A 21,994-nucleotide genomic window follows, 5' to 3' on the forward strand; every position below is an offset into this window, starting at 1 on the left:
AACTAAATAATGTACCCTGGAATAACAAGAAATAACTATGAAATACAACCTGCCTAGCCAATTCAGAAATACTGAAGTGATAACATGTTTATAAATTTAAAATTAATATAAAGATGTCTATGTGTTTTCCCCTCTTGATTGTCTTCTATTTCTGCATTGCAGTACTGCTCGTGGTTTCAGAGAAAGTTTAGCAAACCAAGAGGACCATTTTTACAAACACTGCAATAAAGTCTTTGCTGGGTGGGATTTCAGTATGACTAATGCTAAATCTGCTGTATTAAAACATAAAAGTCTTCACTTTGAATTAACAGTAAGTAATCTACTATACCGGTAGCTGCTTTTTTGAGAAAGCCTTCTCTCTTATAGAGGGTCCCTTTTCTAATATTTAGACTGTATTTACTTTATAAAAAGCACATCTCCAATTAGAGCACACAGTTATCAAAAAATTACATTTATTTTATGCTTGATTATTAAAACTACTTACTTACATTGTATTTTAGAATTTGTCTACAAACACCTAAATCATTATATACTTCTGTTTTGAATTTCTACCCTTTTTAATGTACATTGAAACATCATTTTTGAAAATATAAAGCAATTTCTTTTATTTTCTAGACTGATTTGGAAGAAGAAAGACGTGCCTTAAGAAGAGCTGGTCGTACAGGATGTCAGAAATTTGGTCTTTATACGAGTAGGTTTATCATTAATATTATTGTTATCATCATCCTAGCTGGTTCTGGATATCTTATCTACTATACAACTGACTTTGCTCTCCAGGTATGTGCACTTTACTAATTATAATCTACATTTAATTATTTAATTTATTTCTTTTTATCGTTTAAATTAGTAATGATAGTGCTAGCCATCAAGGTGTTCAAGATAGTTATCAATAATTTGAATGTATGATCTTCCTAATCAGCGTACTTGTTTTGCTTGTACTGTTTTAGTAATTTATACATTTAACAATAGAAAGATTGCACTCTTTATATGACAGGCAATTCAAATGCAATGTGAAGAAAATTTGATATTCATTTGCAAAGCTGTTCATTTTATAAAAAACATATTACAACTCTTTGGCTGAATTATATTTACATATTTGTTGTCTTTGTTTTATGTGTATGCAGGATGAGCCACTGACTTTTAAAAAGCAAGCAAAGTGTATTAACTTTAGTCTTGAGGTTATCTTCTAATGTTGAATGTGTTTTGAATTTCATTTTGACTTACCGGATATTCACCCTAACAATTCTATTGTTAAAATATGTCTTTCAACTATTACATTTGTTTCTAACAAAATTAAAACAAGCTTGGAAGTGATACAGTTTATGCCAATTGTTTTTATCAGTCTAAACTCACATCCTAGTCTTGTTATTTTGCAGAATAAAAATAATCCAGTCACAGATAATGAGATGCTATTGTTCTTGATCAGCTATTTACCATCCATAACCATCACAGCACTTAATATAGTAGTGCCAATGATATTTGTTGCATTAATCCGATTTGAAGACTACAGCCCAGAGTTTGAAGTACAGTTCACATTATTCAGGTATGCACTTCTGGTTTAAGTCTGGTTTTATACATTCACATGGTTTTACAGAATAATCAGTCAGTATCATAAAGTTTTCTCTGAATATTCAATATCAAAACCATGATTAATTTATGCAAATTATCCAGGTAATTATTATTTGGGTTTCTTCTTGCGTATACATGTACTTCGCAGCATTTGTTTGGATTGTTTAATGAGTTTAATATAATTATCATTCCAGGACAGTGTTTCTGAGACTGGCATCATTGGCTGTTTTAATTGCATCTATTTATCCCCAAATAGTATGTGATTCTGAAGATCAAGATACCTGTGGCGTTTGTCAACCCAGTAACTTACAGGTAAATATTTCAAATCAGCTGGTTATTTTCACTAATCTTAGTGAATTCTCTGTTGAGTGATAACTTGAAATCCATGTGTTCTTTAAGTGTATTGTTTTACATTTTGAGGCCAGACATAAAAAAGCTGACTGGTAAAGCTTTCACGAGCTATCCTAGCCCAGACCTGAATTACATGCAACTATGGAGGGAGGGAAAAGGTGTGGATCTCAGATAAATGCTTCAAACAAAATTTTGGCTTGTGCAGTTCTTCAAGCTGGAATTATACTAGTCTGCATATGTAATTATAATCATAAGTAATGATACTTTTGATATAATAATGTTATTAAGACAGTCTTTTTAGTTCCCATTCAGACACAGACTTATGATTTGACTCTGTGTCCATACATTTGTCTGTTCGTCCATCTTGAATGTGCCTGGTACGATCGCATTCAAACTTTACACATACATCTTATAATACTTGTGTTTGTGATCTGATTCATAATTGGTAAATGATCTTGGTCATGTATGGACAGACTTTAGTTCAAACTTGGTACATACATTGTACATTATTAGATTAACTAATCACTTTTGTTATTTCGAAACTAGATCAAATCAACATTTACACATGTACAATTGTACAGGTTCTGATTCAAAATGACTTCAGTTTCACTATTGGACCGTATCCTGACTCTGCATTTCACATGTTCAATAATGGAATCATGTAAACCAGGCTAGTATGATAAATACTGAAAGAAAACACCTTGTGAGACTAGTATGATCAAAAAACAGACAAGACATTCACCATTTCAAATCATTTTTATACTTTCAGTGTTGGGAGACTTATGTTGGACAGGAATTGTACAAATTGGCTATAACTGATTTCTTTGTAGTTGGCGGTACTATATTATTTGTTGAGTTTCCAAGAAAGTGAGTAAAAAGATATTTTATAATTTGAATGTTTTTTGTCAACTGCATAAACCATTATTGTATGAAGTAGTTCAGTAAAATAGATATCTATTAAAGTTCAAGTATATTTTAAATCTAGCTTTGAAACTTTTCCTCCACTTGAGTATTTGATAAATATTGATTTGTTTTATTTCAGATTTCTTGTAACGAAATGCATCTGTGGAGTAACCAAAGCGATTGGACAGCAAGAATTTGAGATTACCAAGAATGTACTGGATATTATTTACTCTCAAACAATCTGCTGGTATGTGTATCTATCCTGTAGTAATTAATTCCATAACATCTGATTCCTGGTGACTGTCTATTAGGCATGTAAAAAAAACCTATAGTGTATCACCTATAGTGTACCATACCACCTGTAATGTAAGTGTATCCCCTTTGTTGACAAGCACAATAAATATTCAACAGATGGGTACTAATGAAGTTAATACAAATTCACTAATTTGAATAATTCTTTAAAGAGTATTAAGCTTTTGTCCAATAAGGAATCATTGATAAATAATTTTGATAAATATTCTTTCTAGTCTTTAGCATTAAATGTGTGTGTGAAGCATAAAAAACAAAAACACAATTCATTAACTACAATTAGTGCAAAATCTAATTTGGATTTGGTGCCAGTTTGCACATTAATTAGGTTAATTTGCATAGTAATGAAAAGATTCTTCTTTTTGATTTCTGCGAGTGAAGCACACAATAGGAGTCTTTGCGATTAGTGCATATGTATGTGTGTTCCTGATATCTGAAACTTGGTACATAGATGCTCTGTGATATTGCACAGACCTGATAATGTTTGGGTTGCAAACCATATGCATGGGTATATTAATGAGCTAATTTGCATATCAATTAGACAATTTTAAACATTTGTTGAGTAGAGCTTATCATATGAGTGATTTTCCGGCGTTCATCGTCCTGCGTCATACCTTACCTTATGTCAGCCGATGATATATTCAATTCTCTAATTGAAATATGCATTGCTAACAGCGGGGCTATCTCAGCCGAGCGGCTGCTTGTTCTAACATAAAATTATTTAACCGATTTTGAGCTTTGAGCACATCTTGTCCTTATCAACATTTTGAAGTGCTTTATTAATTTATTGATTCCAAGTACTTCAGTCAGGAATATTAATATGTTATGATGTGTCTCAAACAACATGAGCTCAGATGGGGTTAACACTTTTATTTAATGTATTCTTTTCCCTGTAGGCTTGGTGCATTCTTCAGTCCTTTGTTACCTGCTATCTGTGTGATGAAATCATTCATCTTCTTCTACTTGAAGAAATGGAGTTTGATCTACAACTTTCTTCCACCATCGAGACCGTATCGAGCATCCAAATCTAATACTTTCTTTATGGTGGTCTTATTGATTGCATTCTTGTTGTGTCTGCTGCCAATTGGATTCAGTATAATGCAGTAAGTCTTTGGTTATTACGAGAGAAAATGACTGTATGCTTCTATGCTTCTATTCTAATATAAAAGTAGGATTCTTACATTGATTCATTGCACAGTGCATTAACAACATACTGCTATGCAGTGATAAACAATATTTGGAAGAAATGGGAAATATTTTATGCAAATTTAAGAGTAATTTCTATAGAACTCAATGATACAGCATTATTTTACTTTTAACATTTCTTTTATTAAAGCTCTTTTTTAATAACTATTCAAGGCAACCAAAAGTACACTGTCAGTGACGATGTATACATTTCCACCCCATGTCACCATTCAGTGATTAGAAATATCGAGTGTTATCTTTGCCACAGAAACTAATTATAAAAATGTTTCAAAAATGGAAAAATTGTTGCCATTGCTATGTTTAAAACCAACATTTTTTTTTAAAAATTGAGTGGTGTCACCAAACTTTTTTTCACTCTAATATCCTTGTATTGGCTCAATAATAATTTTGATTTTATCTATGAGTAGGATTCTACTGTTAACATTTTTCTTTCTTTGAATGAAAGTATTAAATCTTTTGCGCTTTATAAATGTTATTTTCCTCTTTGCTAGAATTGAACCATCACGTGCCTGTGGCCCATTCCGCAACCAAACAACCATGTGGACGACAGTAACTAACAACGTTGCCACATGGCCGCAGTGGATGCAAGATATTATTAATTTCATCTTTTCAGCTGGTTTTGCTGTGCCTTTCCTTGTGATACTCTGGTAAGTCATAATTACTCTCTAAAAGTTCATGTTGTATTCATGAACTCAGCACAGGTCTATGTTGTGTACTTTGTGGTGTTGACAGAAGGAGCAAATCAACTGTTTAATGCCTAGCTTTTTATCGTTATGATAACACATGTAGACAGAACTCAGTGTTTAGTTTGTGGTGATATATATTTGTGTTAAGTGTATTATGTTGTTTGGTAAAAGTATAAATACTATATACCATATTTGTTCGATGAGAAGCATATCTCTAATAGAAAAATGCTTTTAAACTAAAAATTAGATGTACTAAAACATTAAAATATTATTTATTTTGACCATAGAACGCATAAGCACATGCACTACTAATAGAACTTATATAGTAGTACCAAGTTATAGTGTGATACAGGTAACATTTTGTCCCTCTGATATCGGACTACATTGTTTGTCAGACTGAATTATTTCTTTGGTCTTTCACTAACTTGGTTATTCAGTAACTATGTGTCATACTAAGGCCAAGTAACTGTTGAGGGGTCAGGTCATGGGGTTATCATGTATGTTGAGTAATCATGAGATACCGTGGACTGTTTAATTTCCGTTGCAAGAATTTATTCACCGCAAAGGTCAATGCTATGTTGTAGAACCAGAGTGAAATTTTCACTGAATCACAAAATTTGTCTCTCTCAAACATAAATCGGTTAACAGTATGTTGTATGTAACTTACAAAGATGTATTAGATGTACCAGTATTTATCGTTTTTTCCCTCTCCACAGTCTGGCTTTGTATTACTATCACTCGATAGCCAGTGCACACAGGGAAATGGTTATCAGACTGAAAGAGCAGTTGGTCATGTGAGTTGAATTCTTATTTTACAAGATAAAATTATACATTTCTCTGTTATTTGTAACAAATTCCATGAGATTCACTGCAACATTTTTGGAGTATGTTATGCTAATCATGATAGTATCCCAGTACTTTCTGTATTTTATTTACCTTTAAGATTGTTATTGTACAGTTGTTGTGGAGTCATCTTAAATTGTTACTGAAGCTCAAATACGTAATACTGTAGAATACTTTATTTTCGCTTGGAATTTATTTTTAGTAATCTATTTCAATTTGCTGCACTTTCACATTACAAAACTTTGTCAAATACACACTGTCATAATCTGGGAAAGATGTATTTTTATTGTTTGAAAAATGTATCAACTTCATTATAAATATTGATAAATGTGTATAGATTTTGACACTTTCAATAGTACAACATCAGATGAACAGTTGTTGTGAGTACACTGTGCCAATATTTCGCATCTCAAGAAATTCATCATAAGCATAGCAGCTACTTGATAAACAAATTACATATGTTAATGTTCTGTGACAATTTGAAGCAGAAATTGTATTATTTAATACTTTAGTATTACTTTACATGTATATGCTTCTGACTCAGATCACATTATATTCATTTCACATGACAGGGAAGGACGTGACAAACACTTCCTGCTGGCAAGATTACAAGAACTTGATCCCCAGCATGGCAAAGGACATAAGAAGAAAGCCGACAGACCACCACCTGATCAGCCAGGTACTGCATGGGGTGGTGAGATGACACCGACATCACCCGGCATGGCACATCCCAATGTACCGCTTATAAATGATGAGAGATTTTGATCTGACAGTGTGCTTTTTTTTTATACTTTAAAAAATACAACAGAGAGGCTATATACCTGAAATATTGGATAATTGATATTAAAAAAAAAAATAGTCACCATATTAGAGTAAGAGTACCGTAGGTCTTCAGTGCTTGTATAGGTCACATTACCAATTATAGGAAACATATAAGGTCACCAACAACAGGGATACAAGTAATATATGCAGTATACCACTACCACCCCCTCCTTTTAAATTGCTAGTACCCTTTTTAAAAAATTAGAAAATGCTTGAACATTAATTTGTATCTTTGTGTTCATTCATAACCCAAAATATACAAATTCCATGTATTTGCCCTAAAGCCATTGTGGATTGTAGCCCCATTCATTGTATTGAGATAAAACTTACTTGAGGCCATACTTTAATTATCTTACAGTATTTCAGCCATATAATACATTACAGTAGTGAAAGCTAACAGGGTTCAGCTTATAAGTGTAAAACGTGCACTGTCTCGTTGGTATAAGCTTAGTTGTGTGTTTTTCTGGTGGCAGGTTACTGAATAGCAACAGGTTCTCTGTACCAAACAATCATTCCAACACAGCATTATTTAATGTAGTAGAAGATTTTTTAGACATGTCAATCTGGTCATATAAGCAATGTGTATAACAGTATTACATACTAGCAGGTGTAAATTCATAACGTGTATTTACAGTGTTACATTCCAGATATCTAGTATACGATATATATTTATTACAAGACGATACATAGAAATGCATTAAAGCGTAAATCAAAAGCACATTATAGAAACAGTGCCTAATGCTATGGTGCCTTTGCAATGAATTTTTATTTTTCATTTATTTAACAAAAACCATGCTTTCATCTATGGTGATGGGGTTTTTTTAATTTGTCTCCTATAATAGGAATACTGTCTATGTTTACTAGACATATTGTAATGTTACACTAACATTATTTCAGCTTGTTTGTACATCTCAAAACAGTCTACTAATCTCCTTTTAGAGTTGAACTTTTAGTGAAGATATTTTGTCATTTTTGGTGAAAATTCTATTTTCGACTTCTTCTTGAAAACCGCTACTCCAATTGCTTTCATACTTAGTATATGTGTACCTGTGCAGACTTAGATTTAATAGTTTATTTTGTGACATCAGAGTAACACTCCACTAATTCAGACAACTCCTTCAAGCAGAGTTGTTGAATCCAATACTAGGGTACTGTTAATAATCACAACATACATGTTGCTTATTATAAAATGTAAACAAAGACACGGTTTCTTGATCTAAAATATTCATGTAACTATGTATGACCTTATTAGTGCAAGACTCTGCTAAAACAGGGGAGCTATTTTGGCTGTCAGGTTTAATTCAAACTAGACTACATTATTTACATACTGTAAAAGGATTAATTATTCACTGGGTTTTAATTTAGCTTATTTCGCTGACTGGAAAAATGCGCTAAATTAAAACCCAGTGAATATGTAAAATTTAGCATAGAACACATTATCTAAATGACGAAACCGTGAATTTAAAACCCACTGAATATGCCTGAAATGGTAAATCAGCGAAATTTAAACCCAGTGAAAATTAGTCATTTTACAGTACACATCTTGCATAGTGTGTATACCATATCTGTCTTATTAGTAGTGCATTTGTTTATGTAAATGCCAGCCGTATCTGGTAAAATAAGTTATACATGATCTAATTTTTTGTTTAACATCTTCTTCTATTGGATATGTGCTTCTAATAGAACAAATATGGTATGTACATGTAGTAAATATTTCAGGAAAATTCATTCAAGATGTCTATTTTCCTTATGTGCAAACTCTTACTGTGGAAACTGTTGGTCACAGAAGGCGCTGTCTATAAGCTTCAAATCTCACAGCTACATCATTTAAGTTTCTCGCAATTTTTTACAAAAATTTTTAAATAAAAAGCTGACAGCGGAATATAAATTTATAATTTATTGTTAAATTTAGATTTGTAAATACTTTATTAAATTTCTATTTCTATAATTATTTTTCACTGTCTTTTTTAAAAATTTGTTCTGAGCCCACATTCTTGTATATATTTCATGAACTTAAATGTATTTTGTGCTGATTTATTCATTATACTTTATGTAATTCAGTGACATGATTACGGTTATATTTACAGTATTATTAAAATGTTTACATGTGGTCGAAGGCAGGAACAAGGGCGTGTTCTTCTCAACTTGGTTCATTTCTAGTTATACATGTTATATTGGCTTGCGAGTGTATATCAAGTTACAACTTTCTCTGAGGGAATTGTTGTAAACATAAATTTCCCATCAGCATTAAAAGCTGCACTCTGGGATTATTTATATAGTTTTATTGGCACTCTTGTGACTATAATTATATGAAATCAATTTTCTTGAGCCTTTAAAGCATCGTGACCATGACGGAATCTTCAATTAACACATGCGAATAAGCAAAATATTGAAATAGTTATTGGTCTGAATTGTTTGATAAATGGGTAATTAACATTAAAATTTCAGTGTGTGTCCACATGTTTCAGCCTCCCTTTTGGTTGCTGTGTTTCAACACATTGATTTTCAATGTTTCAGTCACATCAATTCAATCCCAATGACTCATCAGATCAATATTTCATGTCTATTCATAACATCATCAAAGTACAACTCCTTGGTTCTCTTCTTCTCCTCACATAAGTGAAGATAAAGCAATAAATTTTGGATAGATAATTTTATAATTGTTAATGACTTGGAAATTTATACAATATATTAGTAAGCTCAAATTAACTAAGGTTAGGATTGATTGGTGAATCAAGAGCACATTCACAAGTTACCATTCTTATTACAGCAAAAATCAGTGGAGTTTGACGCCTTTTGTAGTTTTATTTAAATGAGACAAAACACTTTACTGAATCAAAGAAAGTCAAAGATAATGTAGCAGCTGATTACTATAAACATAGTTGACATTGATTATTCTAAATGCAAAAGTCACACAAGTTGTCGCCTAGGGTTTATAAACATCAGCCACCTGTTTGGTGGCAGATTCACGTTGATGCAATATTATACCGGTTATTGTTTTCTGTAAATCACCAAACAAAATGCTGCTCATGTCAAGCTCAATCAATTTTCACTGTATGATCCGGCCTTTGTAGTCTGGCAACCATACTTTATTAGTATTAGTAGTAAGCTTCTTAACTGAAGATGTGCTTCTAATATATCAATTACTGTATTAACAATAACTAATGCATAGTGAACATTTTTCACTGTTTCACCATCTTTTAGTGGATATGTACAATCATTTTTCTATCAAAATCATTTTATTCTTTACACTATGATTCGTGATGTATACTTTTCATATCAGTATTGTAAACAGCAATAAATAATCATAACTACAAATATTTCACAACGTTTACTTTTTAATAAAACCATCTCCAAGTACAGCCTCTCCCACTTGTTCAAGTCTTCTATCTATCTCAATACAATATTCTGTGCATGCTTAGTTTGTGGATGCGACTTGTATCATCACAACCTTGCTTCATACAAAGTAACCACTCGATTTACAATTCCACAACATTTTAAAGCAAGTTAAACCTGGTCAACAAGTTTAAATTTCCCTTCTTGTGGTTCTGGTATGATATGTACAAATGTTCTCATCATATCATCATCTGATAATGTTGGTGCTACATACATTCCCCACAGTGTGTCCAGTCTGGGTATCCATCGTTCTTTGCTATATTTTACTATTCCTGGTTGTAAAGCAAATAAAGTCTTGTCTCTCCCAACACCAACCTGAAAAAATGTACGGATTACAGACAAATTCTCATCTGAATTATCATCATACAACTTCATTTCATATGTTTTGTAACTGAGGCCAAAAAAATAATACACAAACAATTTTTCGGTATTACTCAATGTTAAAAACAAAAGTTAAGGCATGAATAGACTGTGAGGGCAATATTTGAAAAACTTTCAGGCTACATTTATTCAGGAAATATTATTTTAGATGATAAAGGCATTGGTCTCCACAAAATCAAATTAGGAGCCCCTTTGCTGAAATTGTTTAATGGTAAAGATGAAATAAACTTGGTTCTAAAAGTTATCATTCACTGTATACTTACAAAAGAACCAGGAAACCATCTGTACCCTTTTTGTCTTACTAGAATCATTCCCTGCTGAACATATTCACCTGCAATAATATCAAAACAAAGAAAATATCAGTTGTCATAGAAATTGAGGAATTTTGTCTAAATTACTGGTAAACAAAATACCGGGTATGTGCATAAATGTCTACAAACCATTTCATCCAAATTTGAATATATCATTATTCAAGTATTCAAATACCACAAATATAATATAAATTAAGAAATATTGCATGTAATTGCCAGTTGAGTAAAAGAAACGTTTTTGGAGATCTGAGACAAAAAAGTCAGCTTTATAGCAGGTTGCTATCACACTTAATTCGTCAAAAGCTTGTTGTGTTGATCAACAACCATCATATAGTACTACAAATTGATATCATTTTGCTATGCATTTATTGTATTAATTAAAATTAATAAATGGAGAGTAAAAATTATTGTTTTTAAGTGACCACCTATCACCCAATCTGGTATTGCTCACAATTGCCTCTGATGTAATAGAAATTAGCGAATCAAAGCTTTTTAGCAGGTTGTGTTTGAAAATTGAAAATGTGTACGTTTGGTGCTTTTATGCATTGATCCCTTTCACCATATAGAGGTAAGAATTAATAACTTTATATATGTGCTGATTTTGTTAGTTAAAATTAAGAAAACAGGTGGATTGTAGGTTAAAATTAAAAAGAAACGTTTTTATATTTGAAAGGGTTTTTACTTGGAAATTATGCTGTGTCATCATTATCAAGCATCTTTATTGTCTTATATTTGGAGCGAATCAGTAAGGTTAAAATAAAAGCTAGCAAGGTAAGTTTTTAATTTAGTAACTGAAGTGTAAAACAATTCAGCAAAATGTTTGGTTTTGTGGCATTTACAGCATAAAGTATGAAGTGCCCTAACTATTCATGTATTGTGGTATTACATACTATAAAAACATTGATCTGTCATTGTACACATAACCATAATATGGATACGCGTACAAACCTTATGAATATTTATATCCTTACATTGGTAATTACATTTATATCTTAACATTGATCGCTGGACAAAGGTGTGTGGCGATCGTGATATCTGAGAAGAAGTGTAAAGGTCCATGTCTTCAAGTCCCTTGAGCTCCCGGTCTTACTATATTCTTGTGAGGCCTGGACACTCACTAAGGGGCTGGGGCAAAGACTAAACACCTTTGTGACAACCTCCATGCGGCGAATCCTTGGGTACCACTGGCAGAATCATGTGTCCAACAGCAGAGTACTCAGGGAGGCCGGCATGGTGAGGGTCACCTGCTTGATTTGTGACCACCAGCTGTGCTTCTTTGGGCATATTGCTCGCTTCCAGGAGAATTATCCTGCCAGCCAATCCGATGGGGATGGCCTGTGGGGAGACTGAGAGCATCGTGGCTGAGGCAGATGAGCGGGTTTCTCAACGAGTTATGGGCATAGGCTGTGCCCAGGCTTGGACACTTGCTCGAAGGAGGCCTTAGGAGTGCGGAGGGGGCGCAGCAAGGTGTCACCCGGCATGTGCCCCCATGAATGAATTAATTTACATTGGTAGCCAAATTTGGAGTGTTTTGTATCAAATGTACGATTACTTGCAGCATGAGAGGTGGTCAGCAATGAAACATGTAATATTAATATAGCTTCAGCGTTTAAGAGAATGATTAGATTGGTACCTTCTTTTTTCTTGATTCCAAGCCTTTGACCAGGGCTTTTACCACCATGATTTTTGGATGATCCACCAGATTTCTTTGAAGCCCACCTTGCACCACAAATGGAGACAGCAGCTGCTATTGGTGATAAGAACTTAGCTGCATCTGAATGGGACAAAAAGACATGAGAATCAGAATGTCAATATCACAACTGTACTATTGACACATTAACAACTGCTACCTCCATTGACAACGTTCTTCTGCAGTTAAAATATCTGTGTATTGACCTATGGTGCAGTGACTATTTGTCTTGTATATATTCTCTCGATGCACTGAATTCAGGTAAGGAATGTTTATACTTATAAATATATTTATTTATTCATAAACAACTGTTTTCACTTGTCTCATTTGGTTGGCAAGGCAGGCACCTCACTCCATTCTGTGAAGTGCTCATGCATCAATTAGAACGCGTTGCAACAGTATATGCTACTGACATACTACTGACATGCAATGTGTTACTGCTATAGATTTAGCAATAAGAAAATTAAATTAAATTAAATTAAATTAAAAGCGTATAAAACAAAGTTATTAATAAAATACAATAAAATAAGTACCGGGCAGTACTCTTTTTAAGTTGTTCTCTTGAATATTAAATGATAAATCAATCATGGATGTACTTAGCAACTTAGTTCTTGTACTTGTGTACGTATGTACATGTACCCTCCTTACCTGACTTCAGTGTATTCCTCCTAATAAGGAAGCCACAAGTACATTGTACAATGATATGTTCAATAGAGAAATCTCCATGTTCAGTAACATATAGAAACATTCAGGTAGCAGTGTACTAAAGTGTTTTAATTTTATTAGAAACAAGCCATGCATGGCATAGTCCCCGTTAGTTATCAAATTTAAGATATATAGTTTTGTTTATAGTAATATAGTTGGAACATAAACATGACAGAAGTATGGATCCAGAAGATAATGCTTGATTATGATGATTTTTTTAACATTAAAATGATTGACATCTTGTATCTGATCGTTAAACGAGTATGAAGTGCATCAGGAACCCAAATGTACCAAGTCTGAGCAAAATTCATCCATAAACGCGAAGATCCAGTTCTGGAATGCCAGGAATGCTTAATTTTTGATGATTTTTTAGCACAAAAATGGCTGCCATTTGGCCATTTTGAATCAGATAGCTAACCCAATATATCTATGTCATGATGTATAATGACTATATAAAATTTGAACATAATCAATCAAAGCATGGCAGAGATATGGCACTAGAACTGCATTCATTAAAACAAAATGGCCGCCAGTCGGCCATTTTAAATCTGATCTGAAAAATAACGTGCATCAAGGTCCCATAATGTCTAACATATGCACCAAATTTAAACAAAATTCATCCATAAATGCTTGATTTTGATGATTTTTTAGCATAAAAATGGCCACCATTTAGCCATCTTGAATCTGATCGTGAAACAAATTGATGTGCATATGTATATCATGTGAGATGTATGTCTTTTAGTTTGATTGTGATTGGTCCAGGCATTTCTAAGATACAGCACGGACACGCACACGCACAACTGTGTCCGAACAGGGACTAACAAATATTCATGAATTTTACAAGCCAGCAAAAACCACAGAAATCTTGTAGTAGTGAAAATTCATTTTGGATCATTGATAGTGAATATTAAAGTGACTTTAGCAAAAATTCATACTCATGAATACTCTTTGAGTTATCAAAAACAGATTAATATTAATATTTGAGAAAATAAACAGATTTACAATATTGGGAGAAGGTCCGTCTCAGGTTGTTTTTACTAATGTGATTGCATATAGTGTGTACTGTACGAATCTGCACACTTTGGAAAGTCTAACATTCAAATTTTCATGTCAGCCAATTAAATACCATCAATTGCAAAAATCACGGCACGGATCTAGAAGCCGTACCTACACACGAATTGGTGACGTCACAAAATACATGACCTTCAATCGGCGGCGTTTCCTCGGTATATACGAATTGGTATATACAATAAAGATACTTAAGACATTAGACATAAGGTAAAACAAATCACCTGACAATATAATGATAATAATGGTAATAAATCTTAGCTTAACAGTTGAACAGAACGCTCATATAGTCAGTCGGGTGACGCCGAGGGTCACGCACTGTGTTGCAAAATGACTGTGTGGATGAAACTGGGTTATGGCGTGACGGGTGAGGAAGACATCATTAAACACTCTCAAAATCACAATAAAACGGGGAAGTGGTTGCATATTACGGCGTAGCCAACATGGAAAATAACAAGCAGCCTGTCGGCTGAGATAGCTCCGCAATGCACATGGCAATTAAAGAACAGAAGATATCATTAGAAAATGAACAAATCTGAGAGAGGTCCACATGTAGTACCTATATGTATAATATATCAAAGCAAATGGACTTGCGGTTTTCAACAAGAAGTCGAAAATATCACTTTTTACCAAAAATTACAAAAATATTCATCAAAATTAGAGAATTAAAGATTTCATTATGAAATGAACAAATCTGAGAGAGGTCCACATGTAGTACCTATATATGTAATATCAAAGCAATTGGACATGCGGTTTTCAACAAGAAGTCGAAAATATCACTTTTTACCAAAAATGACAAAAATATTCACCGAAATTAGAGAATTAAAGATATCATTACAAAATGAACAAATCTGAGAGAGGTCCACATGTAGTACAATATCAAAACAATTGGACTTGCGGTTTTCAACAAGAAGTCGAAAATATCACTTTTTACCAAAAATTACAAAAATATTCACCAAAATTAGAGAATTAAAGATATCATTACAAAATGAACAAATCTGAGAGAGGTCAACATGTAGTACCTATATATGTAATATCAAAGCAATTAGACTTGCGGTTTTCAACAAGAAGTCGAAAATATCACTTTTTACAAAAAATTACAAAAATATTCACCAAAATTAGAGAATTAAAGATATCATTACAAAATGAACAAATCTGAGAGAGGTCCACATGTAGTACCTATATATGTAATATCAAAGCAATTGCACTTGCGGTTTTCAACAAGAAGTCGAAAATATCACTTTTTACTAAAAATGACAAAAATATTCACCAAAATTAGAGAATTGAAGATATCATCATGAAATGAACAAATCTGAGAGAGGTCTACCCAAGGTACATATACACCAAGTATCAAAGCATTCAGGCTTGTAGTTTTCAAGAAGAAGTCGAAAAAGTAAAACATTGACACGGACGACGGACGACGACGGACGACGACGACGGACGACGACGACGATGGATGACGACGGACAATCACTCATATGATAAGCTCCGCTCGACAAAGTCGACAGCGGAGCTAAAAAAACGCCCAATACAAACGACATGGGTTCGAATCACACTAGATACACACTCACCAGAACCGAAGCAATCAGAAACCAGCAATCGTTTTGGCTTTTCCGTTCAACTCATCGAAACACTGGAGTAGTTAGAAAAATGAACACCACTTAACGACCAACGTTGTGGCGTGGTACACAAGCGTGCCATCAAAATAAAACAAAATTAGCTTGAAAAGACAGTGGATTCGAGTCCCGCTCAGAGTTACCGTAAAAACGTAAATCAAATAAACTGAAATCTCTCAAACCGTAAACAAGTAAACAAAGAACGTCGCGAAAAAATAATAAACTTCACAAAACTCCACCATACAAACTGAATGAATAAATAATAAAATAACTTGCGTCTTAAACTGGACGACGCGCAATTTGTTCAACAGTTTCCAGATTGTGACAAAAGTAAACAAGACCCAAGTCAAGGTAAGTGTCGTTGGCGTTCCCTATATTACGAAAACAATTCAGGCAACAGACGAATATCTTATGTGGTGTTGTGGAATTTATACTGTGTCTGTGGAATTGTTGATTGAGGGTTCAAAGCCAGCAGTTAACATTTTGTTAGAAAGTTTCACAATTAAATCAAATATCCAATGATACCAGTATATTTATTTCATTATTTTAACAACTTGCAATGGTGGAAGTTGGTCAAACACGAGTTCTTACACCTAAATAAGTATCAAATATTTGTCGACACATTTATTCTCTCAATTTAACAACCTTGTAGAGGTGGAAATTAATGAAACAACAGGTATTTACTCAAAAATATAATGGTCAATATTTGTCCATACATTCATTCAATATTTGTCCACACATTTATTGTCACAATTTAACCACTTGTTAATAGTGGAAATTACTTAAACGCAACTTGTTTAATCAGTTGACATCAATGCAACTAACCCGCAGACAGTGCACAGCAGAGTATCATTATTGAGCAATTATTAACAGGAACGTGTCTTGGCATTAGGGTTAGGGTCGAGTCAGGTATGGGCAACGGAATTATTAACAGGAACGTGTCTTGGCATTAGGGTTAGAGTCGGGTCAGGTATGGGCAACGGAATTATTAACAGGAACGTGTCTTGGCATTAGGGTTAGGGTCGGGTCAGGTATGAGCAACGGAATTATTAACAGGAATGTGTCTTGGCATTAGGGTTAGGGTCGGGTCAGGGATGGGCAACGGAATTATTAACAGGAACGTGTCTTGGCATTAGGGTTAGGGTCGGGTCAGGTATGGGCAACGCAAATGGCAAACATCCAATTGGCAAGATGTACACTAACGGGTTATGGCATGCATATAGTTTACACAAGTAAAAATTCAAAATTGGCAATTTTTTGGACAATTGTAACTCAATAATAGAAATATGTTGTATTTCTATATATATATGTATATACACACTATATAGTATTATCAAATGCAACGCATCCAGCCAATCAATTGTGGTCTTGTGGTTCAGTTGTCTACACAGTGATCAGGAGAACCCGGGTTCAATTCCCATGCCTGCTAGTCTTTTTCTCGCAAACACTAATTTGCAATAAAGCTAAATATGAAAACAAATCATTCATTTGCATGACTACCCATATGGTTCAGTGGATATGTACAATGTAGGCAATGTGAGAGATCGCTGGTTCGAATCCAGTACGGTTAGTACGATTTTTGAATGCTAGTGAAAACATTGATCCTATAAGTAGGACTTAAATCCTATCATTTGTGTGAAGACACTCGTGGTACAGTGGACAAGACAGTGCGTTGGGAACTCAAAGATTGCAAGTTCGAATCACGGACAGAAAAAAACATAAACAGCAACTTCTGTATATCAAGAACTCAAGTCAGAAAAACAGAACACAAGAAACTACCTCACATGGAAGCCAGTCGAAGTCGTCGAAGTACGAACACAGTTGACAGCTGCAGGTCACGTGCAACAACAGACACGAGGAGCATGGCTGCTCTCCAAATGGGTCCCTTCTTTTGTATTGACCCCCTAAGGATTGCTAATTCCACTATCTAACTCTTCCCCCAAAAATAATAAATCGCCCCTTTTAGAATGTATTGATCCACAAATTAATGAATATTCATGAGCACAGAAACTGCTACGTCATGAATAAATTAGCATAATTAAAAAAAAATTGCATAAAGTGTAGGAGTCCTGCCAAAATCACCATGGTTACATGAACTTATAAAGGTTGCATATCTTTATCTGTTATGTCATCATAACATAAATTTAATAGGAGTTTGCAAATAAAAAAAAAAGGTGTTTCATGCACTTATAAAGCTAACAACTCTGAATAATGTATCCATTCTCGGAAAACAAAGTTATCTGGTCTTATTTTATATTTAGGATAGGATAGGATATTTTATTTGGAACGTACACAAAAACAATGCTTGAGTAAAGTCCAACGTAAGAAACATACAGTATCACAACTAAACTAAAATAATTTTAAAATCTGAAAAACAAAATTAGCTAAAATACTACAAATATATTTGTCTACACTAGAGAAAACATTAATAAACAATTCTCCATTTGGTAATGTTTGATAGTCAGATGAGTATTTGAACAATGTATAGAGGAATTTTTTTCTGTATTCTGAAAAACTGTCACAATGAAAAAAGTAATGTTTTTCATCACCCACATCCTTAGAGTCACATTTGTTACATACCCTGTCAATTTTATTTATTCCCCTGTGACGACCTATTTCAATTAGCAAGAAGTGGGCTGAAATACAAAATTTGGTTAATACTACTCTGTGTTTTTTGTTTTTTATATCATCCAAGTATTTTTCAAATTTATAATTATTTTTGAATGTTTTATAAGTACTTAGTTTATTATGACCAGTTTTGTTCAACTGACTTTCCACATTTGTTGAGTAAATTTGGTTTAACCTTTCTTTAAACAGATTGCAAAAATTTGCCTGATTAGTATCCGTGTTTGTCATATTTGTAATTTGTAGAAGTTTTTGGACAAATTTATACCAGGGAACATATTTAAACCCACTACTTTCTTTAAAAGCAGCTTCGATAATTATGTTGTTTGTTTTCTGACATGACAACCTTTGATAAAATTTTATAACAGTAGTACAAACGTCAATCACAAGTGGGAAACGACCAAGTTCACCTCTACAAGCAATATTTGATGCCTTCCTATGTACTCCCAAAACTCTCTTACAAAACTTTATATGAAGGTTTTCTGGTAATATTTTGTCAGAGAATAGCTTTGATACAAAAACAGTATTATCAATCTCTGATTTGCTATTGCCAGTTCCACTAAATAGATTAGTCAGAAAATTACCCCAAACTTCTGACCCATAAAGAATAACTGGTTTAATAACAGAATCAAACAGTTTACAGGCTAGACTCACTGAATGGCATTCATTTGAATCCCAAAGCATTTTATACATTTTAAATGATGCTTTGTGAGCTTTTTCATACAACCTTGCTGTGGCTGCACTAAATTTCCCATTTGATTGAAAAGTGATGCCAAGGTAGTTATAAAAATTCACACATTCAAGTTGTGTTCCATTAATGTAGAATTGAAATTTGTCTTCAAGGTTTTTACCAGTGCTGTTGAAAACTATAATTTTAGATTTGTTTATGTTAACCTTTAATTTCTATTTCTGGCAGTAATTTTGAATGGCATCAATGCCCTTCTGTAGACCATCATGACTAGTAGATATTAACAGAAGATCATCTGCATATAAAATACAGTTAAATTTCACACCATTCAGGTCCACTGGGTCAAAATTGTTAACAACATCACAAATACCATTGACATAAATATTAAACAACTGGGGACTTAAGTTGCAGCCTTGCTTCACACCTCTATTAGAATCAAAGTATGGTGTAATTCCCCTATTCATTTTTATGCTATAGTGTGTATTTTTATAGATTGACTTAATCAAATTATAGAAGTTCCCCCCAATGCCTAAATGCAGAAGTTTATATAGTATTATTAAAGCCCTCACGCCAAACCGAGTCAAAGGCTTTGGAGAAGTCAATAAAGCATGAAAATAAATAGTTTTCTGTTTTTTTACGTTTGTTGTTTACATATTTTGTAATCAAGGATCTCAAAATATAAATGTTATCTGTTGTCCTATGATTTTTCTTAAAGCCAAACTGGTTATCTCTGTTTTGATTGTTTTCATGCAGATAGCTAGTTAACCTGCTGTTTAATATCATGGTATAAAGTTTGGATAAACAGCTGGAGATGGCAATGCCTCTATAATTATTGCTGGGTCTCCTGATTTAAAAATAGGGATAATTAAACTGCAGTTCCATAATGCAGGAAATTTGCCTGACTTTAAAACTAAACAAAATAATTTGGCAATTGAATTAATGAGATATGGGGCACCATGTTTTAACATTTCATTTGAAATCATGTCATTACCTGAGGTTTTACCTAATTTAAGTAATTTAATATGCTTTTTCACTTCATCACATGAGATTTCATAATCAAGATTAATTTTATTTACATTCTCCCTTTCCAGTGTACTGACACTATTCCTAACTGTATGGGTAAAACTACTCTCATCAACATTAGATTCACTGTTTAGACTTTTAAAGTGATCTAACCAATCGTTTACATTAATGTTGTCACTGTTACTATTTATTTTGTCAACATTTCCAAGTTCCTCTAACAGTTTCCAGAATAATTTAGGATTTGTTTGTTTAAGTGCCATAATTTTGTCACACAGCTTATCTTTATATTCTCTTTTTTTATTTTAATTAATTTTTTGTACTTTTTGTTGATGCTGTATCTTTCCTGTCTAATAAGGTTATCTCTTGGAAATTTGTCAAGTAAGCGTGAGCAATGAATTAATTTTTTACGCATTGAGGTAACATCTTTATCAAACCATTTTTTATTTTGGGGTTTATTATTCTTTTTCTTTACCCTGGGATGAATTAGCTTTAATGAACTTTTGGCTGCACTGGTTATAATATCATTAAAATCACTAACAGCTTCATCTATGTTTTCATAATCATGAGACTGGAAGGCGTCAATTTTCTTTTTCACAGTGTTATTTGAGATAGCTTTGACAAAATTTTCACACCCATTTTCATCCCAGATAAATTTGCCTGGTAATGGGGAAATGTTGCTATAAGTATTTTTAATGTCATGATTGAAGTTTGCAGTGAGAGACAAGGAGATAGGACAGTGGTCTGAAAGGTGGTTAAGTGGCCAAACTTTGAAATACTGTACATCTCAAATATTTATATATTTTATATTTTAAACTCATCATGACATGACTGACTGAGGTCATGGTGTAAACATGGTGTAAACATAGATGCGAATCAGTTCTACACATTACACAACTTCTACACAACTTCAGCCTTCGGAGAATTGTGAGTAAATTTAGGCTTAGTGATCATAATTTAGAAATTGAAAGAGGCAGACAACAACGACCAAAAATTCCTGCGGATGAGCGATTTTGTAAAAAATGTAATACAAATTCAGTTGAGGACGAACAACATTTTATCCTAGATTGTGAATTTCTCAATAAAGAAAGAGGGGAGCTGTTTCAGGAAATAGGAATTAAAAATAAACTAAATAAAACAGATAATTTCATTAAAATAATGACGTGCTTCATACCCCTGGCAAAGTTTCTAAATAAGGCAAAACAGAAATCAGGTATATGATAGCTATCACCTCTACATTGGGAGAATCCTGTAACTATCCTTAATTTGTTTTTCCTATTAAGCTTTTAACATCTTTTATTTTTAATTTTATCTTATAGTCTAGCTACTGTATTTTTTCTTATGATTTGTATTTTATTTACCATACTGCGCCCTCTGATGGCATAGTAGTGTAATAAAGTTATTATTATTATTATTATTAACTAACACTAAGTTTTGAATAATCAGTTCGGTCAGAACTAAATATAACTCCCAGAATATTGAAACCTGCTCCTAATAGAGTAAACTCACCGAGTTTTACTAGTTTTCCTGCAACCCTCGTTGGACTACTGAGCAGCATGTTGTTGCTAAAGGTAACACTTCCGGTTGACCCTTGTACCCACAATGCTCCTGAGTAGCTTGTTCACGTTATCGGATGAATATATGCCGAATTATAAGGAATAATAGATAACCGGCAATTTCTCCACCTTACCTCATTCAATGATTTATTTACCACGAAAAATAAATTATTATTATTTATTAACACAATATGAACTATATGAAAAAGGCATGTCAGTATTTTTTTAAGAATGTTAGAATTACTTTCT

The 21,994-nt window shown here is 33.2% G+C and overlaps 2 protein-coding genes across 6 annotated transcripts in view; one reads left to right on the forward strand and one right to left on the reverse strand.

The window, feature by feature from the left end:
• The window catches only part of LOC102810273 (transmembrane channel-like protein 7), a 30,227-nt gene extending 21,418 nt beyond the window's left edge, over positions 1-8,809 (forward strand). For all 5 annotated transcript variants that reach the window (XM_085502029.1, XM_085502030.1, XM_085502028.1 and 2 more), the window contains 10 exons: positions 163-310; positions 616-777; positions 1,377-1,543; positions 1,764-1,881; positions 2,690-2,787; positions 2,963-3,070; positions 4,029-4,235; positions 4,830-4,985; positions 5,741-5,818; positions 6,440-8,809. In XM_085502029.1, the coding sequence (XP_085358155.1) occupies positions 163-310; positions 616-777; positions 1,377-1,543; positions 1,764-1,881; positions 2,690-2,787; positions 2,963-3,070; positions 4,029-4,235; positions 4,830-4,985; positions 5,741-5,818; positions 6,440-6,632 (1,435 nt within the window). In that variant the 3' untranslated portion in view covers positions 6,633-8,809. The remainder of the gene's footprint in view (positions 1-162; positions 311-615; positions 778-1,376; positions 1,544-1,763; positions 1,882-2,689; positions 2,788-2,962; positions 3,071-4,028; positions 4,236-4,829; positions 4,986-5,740; positions 5,819-6,439) is intronic.
• Positions 8,810-9,474: 665 nt separating this feature from the next.
• Positions 9,475-21,807, reverse strand: LOC100378123 (large ribosomal subunit protein bL27m-like). The gene is made up of 4 exons (XM_002736823.4): positions 21,699-21,807; positions 12,411-12,551; positions 10,730-10,797; positions 9,475-10,400 (listed from the first exon to the last, which is right to left on the reverse strand). Exons 1-4 carry the CDS (start codon positions 21,745-21,747, stop codon positions 10,197-10,199), a joined length of 462 nt encoding a protein of 153 aa, XP_002736869.2. The 5' UTR covers positions 21,748-21,807; the 3' UTR covers positions 9,475-10,196.
• Positions 21,808-21,994: the final 187 nt, after the last annotated feature.

The sequence above is a fragment of the Saccoglossus kowalevskii genome, chromosome 8, assembly GCF_978046115.1.
Source record: "Saccoglossus kowalevskii chromosome 8, keSacKowa6.1, whole genome shotgun sequence".
Lineage (NCBI taxonomy): Eukaryota > Metazoa > Hemichordata > Enteropneusta > Harrimaniidae > Saccoglossus > Saccoglossus kowalevskii.